This window comes from Strongylocentrotus purpuratus, unplaced genomic scaffold (assembly GCF_000002235.5).
Source record: "Strongylocentrotus purpuratus isolate Spur 01 unplaced genomic scaffold, Spur_5.0 spur5_scaffold_3, whole genome shotgun sequence".
Lineage (NCBI taxonomy): Eukaryota > Metazoa > Echinodermata > Echinoidea > Camarodonta > Strongylocentrotidae > Strongylocentrotus > Strongylocentrotus purpuratus.
In genome coordinates, this window is record NW_022145609.1 from 11145109 (window position 1) to 11166777 (window position 21669).

A 21669-nucleotide genomic window follows, 5' to 3' on the forward strand; every position below is an offset into this window, starting at 1 on the left:
TTGGCCCTATTTGAAAAATCGCACCCCCCCCCCCCCCTTGAGCGTCAGGGGGGGGGGGGGATCTAAAAAAAAAAGAGGTAAAATTAAAGTGTTTTTACACGTTTTTTTTCTAGGGGGCCCAGGCTCCCCTGGGTTCGCCACTGGGGTACGGATCACTGTGGCGTTAGCCCCCATCCCGGCTCATCTAGGATATAATTATGACTTTGATTTAATTACAATTATTAATTAAAAAATCAGAAGTGAACGCAAATCTTGGCTTTATCCGCCTATAGGTAGTCAAGTCATTTTGAAATATCTTTGAAAACAATGTATAATTGTAATTGTTTACAGTCGCTAACCTGCTATCAATGTGGTGACACGACATTTGCTCCTGCGACAATTGCTCAGGGCTTTATTTCGCCTAAGATGTAGGGTTAGGGTTAGGGTTTCAATAGGGTTTTATGTTAGGTTTAGGGTAGGGTATAGTGTTGAATCCAGGGTTGAAGTTAGCCATTCGATTAGTGTATGAAATTTACAGCGGAGCAATTGTCGCCGGAGCAAATGTCATGGAATCATTAATGTTCCATTTTTGTCGATAAATAGGCCTACTGCAAAACTTTTGAAAAATTACCAAATGAATCATGGCATTTCAGATTCCAAGCATATGATCACCTTCAGACATTTTCTTTACAATGATTGAAAGGTCTTTTGTGATTGAAAACTTGAAAGTGGGACAAATTGACCCTCTTTATGATCCCGAAGTTAAATCGGTACGATAATTTGGTTTCAATTTGGATCCACTTGCCCACCACAGGTACTCGTCACCAAAGTCACTCTTTTTGAAAACGTAGCACTTGATTTTGTTGAAATTGCTATCAAGCAAGTTAAGTACGTTGAGCAGGTCAACCAAAATAGCGATGCAAAAAGGCGGAAACTGAAATAAAATATTCTTAAAATAGTCAAATTTAATGAATTTGTCTACATAATGATAGTTATTATTTATTTCATTACCTTTATCAGGACAGTTTTGGTCGTCAATATCTGTGAGATATTAACAAAATCAGTAATTAAGAGAAAATTTAAATTGGCAACGTCAAATTATGCCTCGACATCGATGATTAGAAATACGTATAAAGTCTGGGTGCTAGCTTTATACGTACATCAGCTGGGCCTGCAAATGGGGACTTGCTTGGAAACTAAGGAGTGATTCTATAGCTAATATTATCCCAAAAATCACATTAAACAGGATGGATCAAATTACTTGGTGAGACTGAATACTCTTAAAGCTTATCTCCCCTTTGTATGGATGCACTAACGGTTGACATCACATTAGTTCACCGTATTATATCATTATTTACATCGCTTTGTTCCTTCGTCTTGTCTCCTTGGTGACTATGAATGGTTTCGGCTTGTGTAGGCAGCAACGTGTAAAAGCAATCTGGGGGCCATGTCAACCTGTCTCGCCAACTGAACAGTGCGAGCAAGTGCCACTAGCTGCAGCAGCAGTAATCTCCCGTATTATATTATCAGTGTGTGAAGACCTACGACTTCGTAGCCGCAGCGCTGTGTAGAGGACATTGGGCCTTTTTGGAATGTCTGACAGGATTACTATCGTACTCTATCTCCTTTAAGTTGAACTTGACCTTCCATCAAATAAAGCGAATCTTTGTGTTAATTTGTTTGATGTGATGCTTGATGGTCATTTTTCTATTGCACTCCAAGTCCAAAATGATCTTGCTGTGACTGTGATAAGGATGCTATCAATCTGTTCAGAATCAGAGTGACAGTGAGTACTGTTTGATGTTGACATGTTAGTTACTGTTTGTTTTTTTGTTTTGTAATTTGTAGATAGATCTAGACCCTATGTTAATTTTTAGCCGGGGACCAAGTTCAAGTGGAACAATGTGGAATTATATTGGATTATAGATGAGTAGAGACAGACTAGAGTCTAGATCTAGAACTAGATCTATGTCCTTGTTTCTTGAATTATTTTTCGACACTCTGAATACATTAGAATTTAATTTGTAATTGTACTTTGTAGTGCCAAAAATCACGGGACCTTGATTCAGTCTTCTCAAATTGTGTTAAAATTTGATTTGGGGTTTGCAGCAATTGCAACACATTTTTGGGGTCAATTTTGCACAAATTTGAGGAGATCTTTTACTTTTTATATTTACTGATTGATAAAATCATGCCCTGCCCCTAGTCTAGACTGACATGTAGGGATCATGTCTAGACTAACGTATGTCTGCAAATTTGTACATTGTACAATGTAATCTGCTAACTGCGACAAACATACACTTTAACCTCTAATAGTAATACTATCTCAGAACATGTTGATGCAAAATTAATAATATAAAGTGAGAAATATGGAATCCATGTGCAATGATAGAACAACCTTTTTACTTACCTTTATAGCATTTTTTGGCAAAAAAGATGATTTTTGTGGCACATTTCCTTAGATTAAGAATAGAGGTCTATACATTTTTTTTCTTCAAGTCACGTATCTGGATCAAGGGTTGCAATAAATTAATTGTAATTTTATTAAATGAATAAAAAAAGAAAGTAGAAAGAAAATACAAAAGCATTGGGAATTCAATACATGAAAGTAGAAAAAGTTTTATGAATCATTCTAGGAAGAAGTTTTTAATGCATTTTTTTTGGTCAATTTGAGAAAATACAGTAGATGTTGTATGATTATAATTAATTGTAGGGTCTAGTTCATTTCTTTTCATCCACTAATCCTTTACTTTCCATACGATAATGATACATTTCATCGACTTCAACAAAAGTTTGCAAACAAAGAAGAAAAAAATCTTTTTAGGAAATATTGAGTAAGTAACGAGCACAATCGCGAAGTAGTAATTTGTGTCACTCAGTCACAGTAATACTATTTCTGCTTAATTTTTCAGAGTATGGAGTCTGCAACAGCAGAACGTCCCTAGTCTGCCCATTATAAAAAAAAAACCAACGACAAGCAATCATGTCGGAATCCGTTCACAGCAGTCCCAGGAAATCAGATGGCGGCTCAAGCATCCGTACGCACAGGACTAGCGGGGAACAGTCCATGTCCAATTCTGAACCGGCCCTTACTAACAACACACCCGTTCGGAGATTAACTGCCTATGAGAAGTACATGGAAGAAATGAACAATGACCCCAGGGCTCTGAAAGAGGTCACATTGGGAAAGAGGATAGCATTTTATAAGATCAGGAACGAGCTTGGAAGTGGTAACTTTTCCCAGGTCAAGATGGGACTTCACGCTCTCACGAAAGGTAAGTGCTAAAGAAATTTAGGAAAACAAAGTCCTCCAGTCACCCATACCTTCCCTCCATCGTTATACCCAAAGACGCGGGCCGATGCTCAATTCAATACTAATGATGATAAAAATATGAGTATTTTACTAACTTTTCGGCTTAGATAAAATACAAAGCCAACTGTGGTATTTACATGTAGTTGATGCTTTTGGATTAGTATTTTACCTGACAGCTCCTGAGCAGACTTAATTGTCAGCCAATCTTTTTGGAGGTCTTGATTGGTAGGCATATGGTTGTCATGCGCAGTTTAATGTGACATGTTTATTGCGCATTAATTTTGATTGACCATGTGACGTCAATACGTACATGTACATAATATTTTGCCTTAAAGTCTACTTAAGTAAAATGATAAGATATGATTTGAATACAAGTTAAGCGCACATGTACTTAAATAGCCAAGTATAATTCTAAGTAAGATACTTAAACTTAATCAGGGTACTGAATTGAATACGGCCCCTGTATTTGTGAAAGTGGCCTATTGTAAGTTTCAGTTCAAGTTCCGTTCAATATGTATTCATTCTTCAGCATAAAAATAATTGTAATATACATTAAAAAAACGGCAAATATACATAATATACAAAAACCATAAACTAAACAAATGTTTATAAAAAACTTGTACAGAGTAGTTCCCAGTAAATGGAAAAATACATGGTATAAATTAAAAATTCATTTATATTCTTTCATATTATATACATACAATTTATATGCAGTCGGTGAAGTCTTTCCTTGTGGTTAACAAAATGAATGAGATAAAACTATAATGTCCAGTTTATGCATTGCTAACAGATATTTCAAGGGAGAACTCTGCTTCAATACATTTACAATACTAGTATACTGTAAGTCTATGCTTTACATTAACTTTACTAAGAAGTCTGGTAATCCAAATTGTAACTAACCTGCTGTCTTAAATACATGTACAGTATGTTCAGCTATTCTACTGTACCTTGGGAAGAACAACGCACAAAGAATAATCTTTATTACCCAGGGAAGCATCATCAGCTTTCATGATTTTAATGATGATAATATTCTGGGTTTTCTTGTATACACTGTACATGTACAGTACATGTATGTAGTGCTTACTACATCAACATTGTCTCTTAGAAGTGCAACATGCTTTACAGATATAGTGTTCTTCTTGTGGGCCCTGCATTTATTGAAACCCATTGGTACCCAATACACCTGGGTGAAGAGGGACAAATGTGGGTAAAACAACTTGTCCAAGGGTGTAAAAACCATAAGCATTGGATTCCCGGGACCTCCTTGGTGAGAGTCAAGAGCCTTCACCCATACACCACAGTGACCCTGGGATGTGTCCTTTATTGATTGTCTTGGGAATCCAATCCATAATGAATGCGCTCCCCTCTTTAAATGTATGAATAAAGAGTGGCCTGCTTGGGATACTGACTAAACACTGTGTTGTATACAAACATTTCAAGGCTCCGACTCACAGGCCCAGGTTTACAGTCTTTATAAACCAGCTCGCTGATTTTACATTCTTATTCATATTGTCCAGAAACCTTGCGAGTCTTCTCATTCTGTAATATATCCCAAGTTGGCCAACCAATATCCAAATGTGCATCTTCATTTTTTATCTTCATATTGAAATCCAGCTACCACATACATCTGTGAATCTTGATGTACACCCCCTCTTTCTTTTTTCCCCTTTTTCCCCTTTTTTCTCTTTTTCTCTCTCCCCTTTTTCCCCCTTTTTTTTCTCTCTCTCTCTTGTTCCCCTTTTACCAATATTTTTTTCATCCATATTTGTATTATTACATGTATCCATTGATGGTAGTCATGCTATCAAGTTTTGCTTACTTTGTCAACCCTCCTGTTTAATGTTTTTGATTAGTTACAGCCAGCCTTACTTTATTCTATATAATATACTCTTTTGTCATGAAAACAATTTGCAATGATTTGTTTGTTTCATGTACATGTACATGTACATGTACTGTATATACTGGTATTTGTAAAACTGCAAAAGAAAAAGAAAATCAAACAGAAATAAATAAATTAAATCAAATCATATCTATTGATTGGCACCATCTACATGTAAGCTTGCCCAATGATGAAAGCATTGACAAGGATTGGACCTAGGGTCTCTTGTATGAGCATCAAGAGCTTTCACCAATAAACCACAACAGGGATGGATCCTGGATTTTGTAAAAGATTCAAGGATTTTATAATTGCTAATTTGCAAAAGCAAAAGCAAAAAAGTCATCAGAATTTTTTGGTCGATTCGTAAATAGATTTCTAACAAGCAAAAGAAGAAGAAAAAAACACAGACATCATCTCAAAGGGGAAAATGGAATGGGGGAAAATTTCAGACTTGTGTACTGAAGTTATGTCACTTGGATTTCAAGAGGTGGTTTTTTTTTTGGGGGGGGGGGATCACAGGCTGACTGTACCCCCACCATCCATCATCCACTTTATTAAGTGAACCATGATGCCTGTCGTGTGTGTCCCTGTAATGTGCCATAAATCATATGAAAATGTTCCGTTGATCCATTATGAACTACTCTATATTGATTGGCACTGTCTAAACTCACCCAAAGCCAATCGATGAATCTGTGCCAAAGTGTCATGGTGATCAATAAACAAACATGATGTAGACAAACTGATGTACATGTACATTTGATCATGTGCTTGCATGCAAAACATGGGGGGTGCAGAGTCCATTACAATTGATTAAGTTTCTTGTAATTGTATGCAAGATGGAAACAAATACATGCATTTAATCTTCGCTCAGTTTATGAAGCTTACCAGTAATTAATATTTAATGTGTAATCCATTATTTTTCATACGTGTACACATGTGTATGGATGATATCTTTGAGGGTATTTCATGTGCACACATTGTACAATGTTCATAGTAGTTGAGGGAATTATCAATTGCAAATATAATTGTAGCATTGATGAAAACTAAACTTGTGGGCTGATGCTCCAAACTCCGCATTTGTTTTTGTTTTTGTTTTGTTAGTAAAATTGTAGCATTAAAAATGTAGTGCTTGGGCACAAGTCCACAGAGCCTTTGACAAGCAAAGAAATATAAAGAGTTATGGTACTCTCATTTTTAATCTAGAAATGACTGCTGTAGGCTCCTTAGAACACTGTCCATGTTTAATAGTTAAAATTTCTAAATTCCTTTTTGGCCTATACTGTATACACTGTACATGTGTTTAGTCTTCCTATATGAAGAAACTCAATGGGATGTGCCCAAGTATACTGAGCTGTGTGCAGTAGCTTTCAAGTCAAGGTGTTTTCTGGGCGATGAGGATGGACAGGTCCTCATGTTTCGTCCCCGTAGTTGCTTAGGTATTCGGCTCGCTCTCCCTGCCAGTTTAAAAGGTTTTAGATAATGCATCAGAGAGATAATGTAATATGCAGGGTAGACTGAGTGGAATTGCTTTCTAATGACCCTCTTCTTTCACAAGAGGCCTTCCTGAGAGACGGAAGGTGGCCGACGACGACTGCATGCGTCTCACCGTCTCCATCCAAAACCATCCAACCCCAGTTCAGACTACTAAAATTCATGGTATAGCTATGTGATAATTTTTCTTGTCTGAACTCTGAAGGTCTTATGATGAAATATTGTATGATAAAATCTCAAGTCACAAAATGTATTTCTTAGCGATTTGTGCATCCTTTCAAATAATAATAATTGATTCTTATTGAGCGCTACTGCAGACACACTGATCTATTACAACAGAAAAGAAACATACAAATCATATTATTTAAGATATTATGAACGAAAAGAAATTTATACTCAAATAAAAGGCAAATGAAAGGCAATGAACTTCAAGTACATCAACATCATATCATATGAAAATCATGAGTTTACATTGAGGAATGGCCGACTGTCATATCAACCGACCTCTTCATGTATAAACTGTAGTTTCTTTACACTATTTTTCCATACATAATGCCTTGTATGTTACATCCGCCCTTCTGTTACACCATGATTCTTTAACAAGGTTTGTACCGTATACATTTCCTTTTGCCTGAATAGTCTTTAAGATCCATCAGGCCTCGCTCGGCCTCCTGATGCATAATGCAACTTGAGACTGACCTGAAATGTGATTACCTGTTCTATTTTGGGCCGGTTCCTATACTTTTCTGGCATACCCGTTTCTGAAGTAATTACCAAAGGAATTTGTGATGTGTCATTTTTTGTAAATGTAAATGTGCATGTACAATACATGCTGAGTTCAAAAGAAAGGAAATTGTCATTTTTAATGTGTTCTTGTAAACTCATTTGGGCCATTCCATGAGAAGAAGGACATGACATCAAAAAAAGAAATGTACCTCTTATGTTAATTCTTTGATTTATCACTAACCTTATGCCATGGATGTTCATAAAACATTAGGGCCTTTCAAATTCAATACAATTTTTTTTCATTTTTGTTGATTTCCTAAGATCTCAAACTATCATCAAAAACGTACATGTGGGACTGTAGCTGAAAAAAAACAATTTATTGCAGATTACACAGGATTCTTGTAATATTTTTTCCTGAAAATTTCGCTAAATGGAAAAAGATGAATATATTTCCATATTCTAAGGGGTCCTGTGATATTTAATCTATTACATAGGGGTGAAAATGGCCTCCGGACAAAATGTAACGCGAGTTACCGTAACGTGAGTTACCGACATATTTGCTTCCTGCATTTTACTAGTCCACTGTTTCTTATCTTTAATATTGTGATCTTATACTAGTAAGTCACAACCTACTATCAAATTAAAATAGGAAAGATTTTGTCAAGATTGTCTAGTATGAGGAGAAAAGAGGGTCTCGTAGAATTGACCATGTCCTTTTTTTGTAACGCGAGTTACCGAAATTCAATAATCCAAGAATCTAAAAATGTTTGTTCTTCAATTTTCTTTTTTGTTTCATTCAGTTGTTCTATATCTACCCTGTCCATGTTTGAAAAAAGTATCTTGTAGATCCTAGCAGTTCTAAAGATATAGGCACATTATCGTGTCAATGTACCCATTAAGTGTAACGCGAGTTACCATGGAATGGCCCATTTTGACATTTTGACAAGAGTGATTTAATTCAATAATACAGTTCATACGATCGAGGACTTGGAGGTAAATTAAGTATGGCTTTTGATTTATGGGAGCTTATTTTATTGATTTTACGCTAGCTTTCTTTAGATGGGTATTTATTAATTTTTAAACGAGTAAATTAATACAAATTACAAGTGTATAGTTCATGGAGGTACACATGGAAGTAGTACATGTACACTGTACATGTATGTGTATATGGCTTTAAAAATACAGAATCTTATTCAATTGATTTTTTCCATAACTCTCGTTTTCTTTCAGGAGTTGATTGCTCAACGCTTTTGTTTTCTTTCACGGAGGCCTACTACTGTACAAACAGGGTTGGATGGTAATTACCAGGGTGGGAAATACCCCAAAAAGCAATCTCAGTTCTCATAAACCCATGAACTTATTTATTTAAAAAAAAGTGAAAAACATTAAGTCTAATTGATGGACTTGAATTGATAGATCTATTGAAATGTTTATTATAAATGTCTTACTATACAATTTAATTGTACATGTATAAGTATTTCCCAATATTTTTCCAGGAAATTGTCAACCATACTGTCTATTAGGTATTCGTTAACCTTTTTGCTCATGTTACAGACCTTCATTTAAGAAATAATGAGCTTAAAGGTGCATTGTCCATTTGAAGGATGGGTTTTACTTGTTGTTTCTCCCAATGCCCTCTGCACATTAGAATGCAGATGTTACGTGCATGTGTACAGATCTACAGCAGTAAAGTTATAATCTGCTGAAAAATAACAAAACTGTTATTCTGCATTTATGATGACATGAATTCTTGAATATTGCATTAACAGCAAATTTTGTATTAGCCATAAATATAGAAATCTGAATATAAATAAGAAATGAAACAAAATCAGTAATTGAAGAAGAAAAAAAAGATTACAACAAAGTCATGGCTTGATCTATCTGGGATCAAACTATCACAAGTTGGCAACTCTGTGATTCTTACAAGGTTCCCTTTCCTCCCTGTACAGTACATTTTCAATCATACATATGTACACCCTAAATATAATTAATGTAAAGGTGTTCTACTGTTCTTACACAACCCCTGTATGAAACAAATCTATTCCATCATCAATAAATAAGATAATTTCATTTGATCACCAAGGACTTACAATGAATTGCAAAATACAAAGCAACATGAATCTATTTACTTTCAATAATACTTTCAATAACATGTTCTCAAGCATGACCATGAATTATTGATAGCCACAATGACGTTGGAGTGGGGACCCTATAGAAAGACCACATCCCGGGCCCCAGTGGGTGTCTTTAAATTCTCATTAAAAAAGGAGTGAATTTGAGAGGGCCTCTCAAAGATACGTGACAGTGTTGCCAATTTGTGTTTCACTGATGACCACTTTAAAAGTTCATAACTCTTTCCTACTTTTAATTAAATTTTGCTCAAACCTTCACTAATTTGTTTCTCTTAATTTTCTGCTTTTATTTATTGATACATTCTTTTCAGGATGGACTTCACCTTTAACACTAGTACACTACAATAGGTGGTCTTAATTTCACGGGGTCACAAAGGAGTTATAATGAATTGCTTTACAAAGCATTATGAATCTATTTAATTTCAATAACATGTTTTCAAACATGGCCATGAATTATTGATACCCCAATGACGCCGAAGTGGGTATCCTATAAAAAGGCTACATGTACATCCCCAGTGGATGGCTTTAAATTTTCATTATTTGGTGGTTTGAATTGCTTAGCAAATCAACTCAAATCTATTATCCATATTTAATAACATATATTCTCAAAACTGATAATGCATTATTGACACTTCACAATATTTGTTTTTGGTAACACACTCTTATAATATTCTAGTCTTCATAGTGCAGGATTTCCCACGGATGACTCTGAAATTGACTTTGAAATTCATGAATGTTGATAGGGAAGGACATTACATATACATGTGGTGTTTCATTTTGGAATGATTAAAGAGTGTGTGGTGAATGTGTGGGAGGATTCAGAGAAATAGGGGTAGGATTCAGAGAAATAGGGGGAAAAGTAGCAAGACATGTCTAGACCATGTGCTGAATAGTAAATCCATGTCTAGACCAACATCTGTATAGTATCATGTGAAATGTTTTTTCTAGCCCATATTGATTGTTGAGCAAAGAGCAGAGCATGCTATATACATGTATGTGATGATGTGCATATATTACTGTACATACATGTACACTGTACATGTACATGTACACCTGTACATGGACATAGTAATGATAATAGATTGACACACTTGCACCATCTACATGTACATTGTATCTAGTAAAACTACTCCAAGGTAAAAACAAAAAACAAAAAACAAACAAAAAAGAAGAAGATTGATAATGATATGGATCATTGTAAAATGTGGAAAAAATGTACACTACTGTACATTTAGTACTTTATAATGAAGCAAAAATGATGTCAGTTTGAGAGAGTTGTACACTTGTAAATGGGCTTCTTTTGTCAACATACACTGTCCCTTTAATAACAAAGTCATGTATGAAGGAATTAGTAACACCTTTTCCTTTCTACATCTTGTTATCCAAGGCCTGTATATAAAAGTGAAGACATGCACTGATTTCCATTCACCTGTATTATATACATGTATCATATGTACATCAACCTGAACGGTGCATACAGCGCCCGAGTGTAAGTATTCACCAAGAGCCACTCGAAGCACACATCCTCTTTCCCTCCCATTACTTGGCAAGGAGCAAGCGCTCAGATGCATTTGGCGAGTGCTTTATATTCTGCCCTGTGGCCGGCATGCCATATCACTTACATTTATTAAGGATAGTCGCTAGTACTTAGCCACCGTTGTGTACGCCAAAGCTTCCTCAGCTCAGCGCCCGGTTTATGTGTCCAGTTTTATTGCCAAACGATCCTCAAGTGTACGATTCATCAGTGGACAGCTAGCGGACCTGGCCGTGAATACCCTAGATTTTGGTTTGACCAGATTTGATCGATCGTACATGAAGCGTATAATGGTCCACCATGCAGACAATGTCACTCACCCCAATTTAATTGAAGTACTACAAACAGGAAAGGGTGCTAATCCATTTAATACTATTTAATGGCTAATAAATGGGATTTACTTGAGGTGTTCATGACACTCTTTAAATAGTACATCATTGTACATTAAACTTATGTACATGTGACATGTCCATATTTCAAAACAGGAATTATGTGTGACACGTACTGTACATATAAAGTACACATGGCTTTTCCTCAATTCAGGAAAGTCATGTGAAAAATGACTGTCAGGTTTAGATATGAACATACTGTACTGCAGTAACTATCAATAAGCCATCAAGAGGCCTGCCAGTACGTGTGTACATTATTAAGTATGTCTTTGAATTGCATGCATGCATGTATTTGATATTCTTTTCCAGTATCAAGTGTATCATAAAATACAAGTGCTGTTATCCATTTACTAATCGGATATTTTACTTACATGTACATGTACATATATTGAGATAAAGGTTGAGTGTACAATGTGTGTAGCATTAGGCACTCTATACAATAGGTCTTGATCGAGAGCATGCATGACTTCATGAAAAATGCATTGAGTCATGAATTTGCCCTGAATATCATATTTAGTTGAATTTATATACTTTACAGTACCGGTATACATTGTTTGTATTAATGCACAGTTTTTGTGCTTTTCACTATCTAATTCAAGTAAGCTTTAGTGTATAGGCTCTTTATATACACCCTCTTGTTCAGTAAGCATCCATGTTGGTGCTCTTCCTCTGCCTCTGGTACGTAAGAATGCCTTTGATGTCATTCAATACCTCAAGGTCGTTAATAAGTACATATTTGTATGTACATTATGCAATGGAGCAAGAGCTGAGCGCAAAGGAAATGCTGGCAGCACCGGGAATCTAATCATACACTGTTACATGCCGCATGCACATCTTGCAAAAGCACATGAGAAACTGCGAGGGAATTCATAGACAAACGGTTCGATCTACATTGTATGTACATGTACATGTAGGTGTACTTCTCTGCATGTTTCAAATGTCATTCCACTTTATGCATACTACATGTATAGGTGGTTTAATGAATGTATTGTTATTCAAAACGACAGATCTTACTCTGAAATACTTGTAGGCCTACATGTTGAAATTCAGAATTGTGCTGTTCTAAAACAGCTTTTTTTTATCTGTTCACTTTCCTGATTAGCTGAAATCTTGACCTAAAAAGCACTTCAAGATAATACTTCAGTGTATCATCACCGTGACAGGAATTAGAGGTGCAATATAATTTTTTGTTTTATAAATTCAACCAAAATTAGCAAAGTTATGTTCATGGGAAGGATTTACAGTATACAGTCATTTGAAAAAGTAAAGCAAAGAGAAAGAGCTAAAAAGATTCTCATATACAGTCGAGCATTAAAAACAGACTCAGAACAGAAAACATCCTCGTTATACTGCAGTCATGTTGAGATAACAATTTTAGGAAACAACATCAGATGCAAAGTTGGAAAAAAAAATTCTCCATGGACCTTGCAACTAAGAAAACCTACACCAACTAGCCTACATGTATGTAGCTGGATAGCAATGTGATTGAGTCAAGTCACCTCCATCGGCCATGTAAAGTAATAGCGTGTTTGTGTTGTTGGCATCATCAGCCGATGAAGGAAGGTTTTAGACTGGCTGCATTCTCGGATTTGTTTTTCACTCATGGGGAATTTGACCCTTGCTTGCGAGACCAAGCCAACGTGTTAAACAAAAACTGTACATGTATGTGTTGAGCGAACCTGGTCTGTAGGTCGAGTCTGTACGGTGTGTCCTGTACGACATACATGTACATACATGTACATGTATGTCATTTATCAATTTACTTCATCCCAAAACAATTAAATATATTGTTATGACCATTCATCAATGGTTCTTCCCAGTATCGCTATTTAAACATTCAATGGTCGTTGGGAAGGATAGTTAATTTTTAGACAAAATAGATGAAAAGAAAGAAGAAAACATGCATGTTTTATGAGACACATTGTATGTTACATGTGTGTAATATATTTGAAGATAAGTACATTTAGGACTTTGTAGGTCGTTAAAGTAATTTATTAATACCAGGTACTTTACATTATTGTGGGAGTAGTTAAATTGTTTACAAATTTTTTCTGAGAATGTCAGAAAAGATAGTCTAGGATCCGTGGAAGTACATTTATCTGAACATGTTCATGTAGATTAATCATTCTATTATTTGTACTGGAAATTTGAGAAAAGGTATTTCTGAAAGGTTTTTAAAAAAAATTAATTGACTTCTAGAAATGAAAACACAAATGCTAGAAATCACCCTGACATTTTGAGATAAATGCTTTTACATTTCGGAAAAGAGAATATTGACAACATACATGTATATTTTCGATATAAATAACAGTTTTTAAGTATTTGTATCACACAACTCTAACATGTATGCAGATATTAATCGCCATAATGTACAGTATATTACTGTTTGAGAATTGCGCATGGTGTGACATAAATTGCTTATTTTTTCCATCTGCTACTAATTAGCTGCTAATTTGATTTGAAACCTCTAGGGACAGTGTCTCTCATGGTTTCATCAGTATAAATGATGACTTCATAATAAGTTGGAAACTTCATAATCTGTCTCTCTGATTGTGTTGATATGATTGAGGAAAGAAATATTACCAAATGTACGAACATTCATAGACAAGGACTAGAAATCTCTCTTCTTTACTATACTATGTGCAATACTATTGCATGCATACTTGCATAGTATTGAAAATATAGTAGATGTTAGAAACTCTTTCTCATAGGCTCTAGACACATTTGTCTATCAGGTTAATTGATTTTATGGAAAATTAGCAATAACATACAATATCATTTAAATATTTTTTTAATTTTTATTATTATCATTGTTTTTTGGCCCCCCCCCCCACACACATACATGTATCTACATGTACACATACAGTCTAACTAGGTCATATTCATTTTCAAAATTACAGGCATTTCATGTACAGTGTAAATACATCTAAACATAGTACAGACCACATACTCTTAAGTCAAGCCCTAAAGAAAATATGTGAGCGAATCATGCAATCATTTAATCTTTTTGGTTCCAAAGCCAAGTTGTAGAAATCTTACGTTACATACTGTATGTTAATTCTTCCTAATGAATAAACAAAAACAAATAACATGAATTGTCGTTGTAATGAAATCCTAGTTTCCACTGACCGACTTTTGGGTGCCTTGAGCAAGATGCTTATGATATATTGACGTAATTCTGGCTGACCCAGATCTCTGTCCTTTATATAGCCGAATCTAAGGACACCAATCTCCAATTACACCCTCCCCCCCCCCCCCCCCCCCCACCACCACCTTCCCCTTCCCCTCCCCCACTAAATAATAGCCAGAGATGATGCACGTGGTAGTGAGCTTGTAAATTTCATTAAACCCAGCGAGCATGTTTACATGCGTTGGTACAGGGTACTACCTGCTCGTTTGTTTGCTGTTCACCCATTTCAAATAATTTGTACATTTGTGGAGAGAAAGGGGCCGTCTGATGACGTTCATCCCTCCTCTGACATTTTCAGCGATGCCTTTATCGAATTGAAAGCCACTCACAGTTCAGCAAATAATTGCGTGCCCCTGTCTTCTTTTCCCGATATATACAACTGTATGCAACAACTCCAGTTGCCATGCCGACCATTGAGAGTAAGCTTGGCTGCATAAAGGCCTCCTCAATACATGCCATGAACATCACTCTGACTGAAAAATACACACTATGATTGCGTTTATTCAATGAATTGTAAATTTTCCTCTTATTATGAAACAAATCTCCAGGTAAACTACATGTACATAGAAGTCATGTTGTTAGATTTGTTGAGTTTATTGATTGCAATGTGCACTTGAATTGTTTAATAAGAATAAGACCATGCTTTTTGATGGAAAATATGAAGACAAAAATTTACTTCATGACTGTGTTTATTCTATGAATTGCAAATTCTCATCATATATGATGATCTACATCTTACAGTAAAGTAGGGGCTTATACACAATTTAAAGTCCTTCCACTTGATTGATTGATTGGGTGTGTATGTGTATTTGTATTTGAATAATTGAATTATGATAGTGTTTTTGAATTTATGTTCTCATCTTATTTTATGAAAACAATTCTACTAAACTACACTGTAGGAGCTTTTTTGTTGTTTGTTGCATAAGACTGTGTATGCATGTTGTACACAATTTTTTTGGTGGAAAAATAAATTGCAATATCTTATGTTATAATATACAAATGTTCTATGTATGGACATACACACTGTACTTGTAGTAGTGTACATATACAATTGTTCAGGTTTGTTGATTGCATGTCTATTTGAATGACTTAAGAAGACCTCCATTTGTGACTGCAAAATTTGGTTTTATGGGGTTAAAGATTTTCACAGTATTTTCATCATTTCATGAATTGTCAATGCTCATCTTGTTGTAAAACAAATCTTCTTGCAAACTAAAATTCCGGGCTTCACAAAATGTAAGGTTTGTTGACTGCATGTCTGTTTGAATAATTCAATGAGTTTGTTATTTTGGGATGGCAAAAATATAACACATTAAGCTTGTTTGAAGTAATTTCTCTTTTTTAACTGGATTGTAACATTTTCATCTTATTGTGAAACACATCCCCTTGTATAGAGGGATTCAGAGCTGTACGAATTGTAAGGGTTGTTGATACATGTGTGTATACATGTACTTGAATAATTAAATGAGGAGACCCTCGTGTATTTGAAGAAAAAAAAGTATGAAGAGGAGTTGATGAATGCACTGTACCCTCTTAGCAAATTGCTTTTTACATATTATCTAATGACATTTTCAGGAGATACGTACGGTATGTAATTTTGTCTCCTCAAATTTATTGTTGGCATACTGTAATCATTTGTGCTGGATAGCATTGTGAAGTACATGTATTAAGGCCTTAAAGTCTTATAACATTTGGTTATGAAGTACAGTGTGTATAGAATATGAGCATGCATGCAATTATGGTTAAGAATGATGAGATGAATTGGAAAAAGCAAGTTTTCTTGCGTGCATGAACACGAACACGAACATGAACGTTGAAATGAACTCTTGAAGAATTTGTGTTAATTGAAATAGAGAAGATGATTGGAAATTATTCTTCTGCTTAATTGCACACATGAAGTTGATTTGTGTTCTATAATGCACAATCCATTTAATAATGAACATTGTGTATAAAAACTGTATTGAGAGGGTTGAAAAACTTGAAATTAATGTATTGGTATATTGCTCTGTAATACACTTCATGGATTACTGATTAGTGCATATTTTCCACCATAACAAATTAAGAATGACATTCAGTGACAGTCTCCATGTTTGCTCTTGGCCATAAAGTTGGAATAAATTTGTTTTACCCGTTTTTCATGAAATAATTGTGAAAATATAATGTACAAGGTATCTTTAAAGTACATTTACAATTACATGTATCTTCTCACAACTTTATTGATCAAACTTTATTGATCAGTTAAGTTCTGAGAAGATATAAATTGTATCTATCAAGAATAAATTACATTGTCATATTCTATCATATTGTTAGTGATAACAAGTTTTATGAGGGCAAATGATGGAAAGTATCACCTCTGGAAAAAAATGTTGATTATGTTTTTAAAAAAAAAAGGATAATTGATTTTGTGATACAGTATAATTCATGTGTTTTTCTTTGTAATCAATATAATTATGTGTTTCTCATGTATGTATTATTCAATTAATAAATGATGGGGAAAAAAAGAAAAAAGTTTTATGAAATATGACCCAGATTTTTGGTTGTAAACATGACATTCACTCTTTCCTCTTTTTTTCCATCCTACCACTTGCAGAAAAAGTAGCAATAAAGATCCTGGACAAGACCAAGCTCGACCAGAAGACCCAGCGGCTTCTGTCCCGGGAGATCAGCTGTATGGAGAGGCTCCACCATCCCAACATCATCCGTCTCTATGAGGTGGTGGAGACGCTGGCCAAGCTTCACCTGGTCATGGAGTACGCTCCGGGTGGGGAACTCTTCACCAAGATCTCTAACGAAGGCAAGATTGCCGAGGCAGAATGCAAGCCCATCTTTGCTCAGGTTACCTCGGCTGTCTACCATATGGTAAGGAGATTTAATAGGAGAAAAGTACAGTATAATTCTTCCAGTTCAAAGAACTTCATTTTTAAAGCTGTTGCATCCAATGGGAACATCCCCATAATGGCTTAAAGGTATAGACCAGTTCTGGTCATGCGATTGCATTGTGAAAGAAACGTTGTGGAATCGATCAGAAAAGGTTGATCATCTAGCATATAAGTATTGGTGTGTACTGCAAGGTTCTGGAATCATGAAAATGATAAGAAATTTGATCCAATCTTGGTAAAGTTACAAGCACTGTACACGGAAAGATGTATATAGGACTAAGCGATATCTATCCAGTCCGGATAGATATAATAATTTACCAAATATATCAATTAGTAGGCGGTTTCCTGGCAAAATTTGTATCATCACATATTAGTCAAAACATATTCTTTCACATGATTGGTAATAAGAGCTTCCATTTCATTTTTTGAAAGGAGGGCATTTCCAAAACTGGTCTTTACCTTTAGAGCTGTTGCATCCAATGGGAACATCCCCATAATGGCTTAAAGGTACTATCTATTAAGTGCTTCCCTTGTCAGCTGTTAATGCAAAGTCCATCCATAATAATGACAGCAGGGAAAAACAGAAGAATTGCGCCATATTTGTAACTACTTTCTTTGATTTTTCATTTTGTCCCCTTTACATATTAATCCCACAATTTTTTCAGTATGCCTTTACCAAAAAGATGCAGAAAGCAAAGAAAGAAAAAAAAAGGGCAATTCAATCATTTTTGATTGAAATATAATTGATTGAATCTTTTATCAGGTATAGAAAGAGAATGTTTCCAGTATAATTAGAGTGTAGTGCATTGTACCTTTGATATTGTTTCTATAAAGCACTTTACAATATATACACACATGTATTTGTATTTACAATCCATGCCTGATCTTACAGAATGTTACATCAGAGCTTTGTGATAAGGCTGATGAATTACATTTATGGCAAATTACAATATACTGTACCTGTAGGCCAGTTTTAGATCTCTTCATATTTTTTAGCAGAGCTCTCTCTGAATTTATTTGAGCTCATTTTGACCTTTTTAAAGCTAAATTACTCCCATTTATGATTTTTTAGCTTGAGGCTTTCATGAAATTGAAGTTTGTTTTAAATGAAAGAGTTGCTTAAAACTGACATTGTTGAGCAAAACTCCCTGCATTTAGACTTTGACTATCGGATGTTCATTACTCTTAATTAGGTCACCTTGCTCGTTTAAAACAGGCTCAGCGGAGGACAATTTGAGGCAATGAAAACACATTTACTCTAAAGTGTTCATTAGGGTGTCCCTCAATTGCCTGGAACGTCTGGCCAAATTATATTATGGTTATACATCCCATGCATTCATCCCCCTCTGGTTTTCATTTCATTAGTTTAATGAGATGTTGTATAAAGTGTTTGCTGGTTTTAATATGATGTCGATCAGACATGCTTTTTGTTGTTGTTTCCTCACAGGCTATTTGCTCCGAATGTTGACATTGGGGGGAAAGAGGCATAGATCAAAGTAGATTGTTTGATTAATTTCTCTTCTCTCCTCCCCTCCTTTTCTCTCCTCTCTTCTCCTCCTTTTCTCTCCTCTCTGTCTTTCTTTTCTGTCTCTCTCAAATGTTGCTCTGTCCTCACTCGCTTTTTCTTTCTCTTTATCTCTCTCTCCTGTTTCTCCTGTGTGTCACTTCTCTCTCTCTCCCCATCTTTCTCTCACTTTCTCCTTTATTTTCTCTTTTTCTTTTCTCTTTTTCTTTCAACCTGTAGCACTCGAAGAATATAATTCATCGGGACCTGAAAGCTGAGAATGTTTTCTATGCAGCCAATGGATATGTCAAAGTGGGAGACTTTGGCTTTAGTACTTATTGCAAGATGAGTGACACGCTCAATACGTTTTGTGGATCACCACCGTATGCGGCTCCAGAACTCTTCAAAGATGAGAACTACATTGGTCCGCCCGTGGATACCTGGGCTTTAGGAATCATGCTTTACTTCATGATGACGGGTGTGATGCCTTTCCGCGCCGACACTGTTGCGAAACTCAAAAAGTGCATCCTGGATGGGCAATTTACCATTCCATCGTATGTATCTAGCAACGGCCAACTACTGATTCGGGGCGTACTGAAGCAGCCTCCGCCGGATAGGTACACGATTGATCAGATCAAGAGCTCCCAGTGGTTACAAGGTCAAGAGTATCCTCCACCTCATCCCTCCTATCACCTCACACCATGCTTCAGGAGAGAGTCGGCAAGCAACGAAGAAATCAATGTCTTGGACCAGCTCAAGGCTCTGGGCATCAAGGACGATCAGCTGGAGAGCACGCGAGATCAGGACTCGCGCAATAGCATTACGGGTACCTACCGCATCGCGCTGCACAGGCTGCAACGGAAGCGCCTCGAACCGCCCGTTCAACCGCCCCCACAACAGACTAAAGGCAAGACCTCGCGCCCAAGCAGTAAAAAGAAAAGCAAAGACAGCAACAAGAATAACAAACCCTCAAAGCTCTGTACTATATTATAGCATTATTTTAGAAGTGTTTTTTATTTTCTTCACGATATAGATATATTTATAGAAGTCTGGATGTACATACTCAAGAATATGACTCTATCTACACAATCAGGTTGTGATATTGGTACAGATTTTATAAATAATAAAACATTTATTATGCAATATATTTACATTCAGAGGAATGCATGCAGCTAAAGTTGGAGTTGTAATGTACATGTCAGACAGACAAGGAAGTCATGTCAAGCTCTCTGTCACATGTTGCTTGCTTTAGTACGTCATAGATTGATCGCTCGCGAGTTAATTGGCTCTCATATTTGCCATAAGTAGTCAGTACTTCCCCCCACAGTACCATTGCATGTCTCCCCAGTATTGTACCCTTCATCAGTGTCTAATATCACATTTATATTGGCTAATTATCGGGAGGTTCATCGTGATAATTGGAAATGAGTGATGTTGGTATTTAAACCAAACAGGTGAACACTTCCAATTGATATTGCTTGTTATACCATACTACCTAATCTGCAACATCCATACATAAAAATGCATGTGTACATGTGAGTGTTGCAGTTTATCAATACCAAGGTTTACCGTACCTGTTTGCTCGCTGCATTATTTGCCAAGAATAATTTTTGTATCATCATGCAAACTTCATTTTGAACAGGACTTACATGTATATCAAATCAGCATCTACACATACATGAACATGTACCTGTAGGTGTAAACCAGCTCAAAAGGAATGTAGAATTTTGCAGCATGGTGTTATCTAATTGTTTCTCAATCATGGTTATTAGTATTATAATTGGTAATTGATATTGATAGAAACACAAGAAATGAAGGGAAGATAATAAAGTCACCCAGAAGGTCTAGAGGTAATATACAGATGGTATTTTTTCATTGGAATAGAAGTTGTTACAGAATTGGCATATTTCCGACTTATGCCTATATGAATGAAGGTCAAGGGATTATTTGAGTGAATGATTAAGAATTATTGGGGTCAGCAGAGAGAGAGAGAGAGAGAGACACACACACATATATATATATAGAGAGAGAGAGAGAGAGAGAGAGAGAGAGAGAGAGAGAGAGAGAGAGAGAGAGGAGGGGGAGAGAGAGAGAGATGAGAGAGAGAGAGAGAGAGAGAGAAGGAGGGGGAGAGAGAGAGATGAGATAAAGAGAGAGAGAGAGGGAGAGAGAGAGAGATGAGATAAAGAGAGAGAGAGAGAGATGAGAGGTAGAGAGAGAGGGGTAGAGAGAGAGAGAGAGAGAGAAGGGGGGGGGGGGGAGAATGAAGGGTAAAACAAGTCAGCAAAACAAGTTGGAGGGATAGAAAATTATATAAAGACAAGTGCATGATAAAAAGAGACAAGAGAGTGGGAGAGAGAGAGAGAGAGAGAGAGAGATTGATGGATGGGGGAATAATGAATAGAGTTCAGGTAAGAGACATGAAAGGATGTAAAAGCAAACCAATAATATCAAAATAGTACACTATTTCTATTCAACTATTTAATTGAAATTACATGCAAGTGTGTACCTACATTGTTGGTCTCAAAAATTCTAATCATGGTAGTGAAGTTTCATCGTCCAGTAATATCTTCTATTGGGCATTAAAGTAATCTAAAAGAAACAGCAGATTTTAACATTTCATACAAAAATATTTATGTTTTACATATGTCAT

At 35.8% G+C, this 21669-nt stretch overlaps 1 protein-coding gene across 3 annotated transcripts; it reads left to right on the forward strand.

The window, feature by feature from the left end:
• The first annotated feature begins 1026 nt into the window (after nucleotides 1-1026).
• LOC578141 (serine/threonine-protein kinase NIM1) lies at nucleotides 1027-20874 on the forward strand. 3 transcript variants are annotated; one of them, XM_011664138.2, is made up of 4 exons: nucleotides 1027-1243; nucleotides 2892-3254; nucleotides 17224-17492; nucleotides 19257-20874. In XM_011664138.2, exons 2-4 carry the CDS (start codon nucleotides 2963-2965, stop codon nucleotides 20007-20009), a joined length of 1314 nt encoding a protein of 437 aa, XP_011662440.1. In that variant the 5' UTR covers nucleotides 1027-1243; nucleotides 2892-2962; the 3' UTR covers nucleotides 20010-20874. The 3 variants fall into 3 exon arrangements, with proteins under 3 accessions (XP_011662440.1, XP_030852009.1, XP_783422.2); XM_030996149.1 differs by lacking the exon at nucleotides 1027-1243 and adding an exon at nucleotides 1250-1789; XM_778329.5 differs by lacking the exon at nucleotides 1027-1243 and adding an exon at nucleotides 1250-1765.
• Nucleotides 20875-21669: the final 795 nt, after the last annotated feature.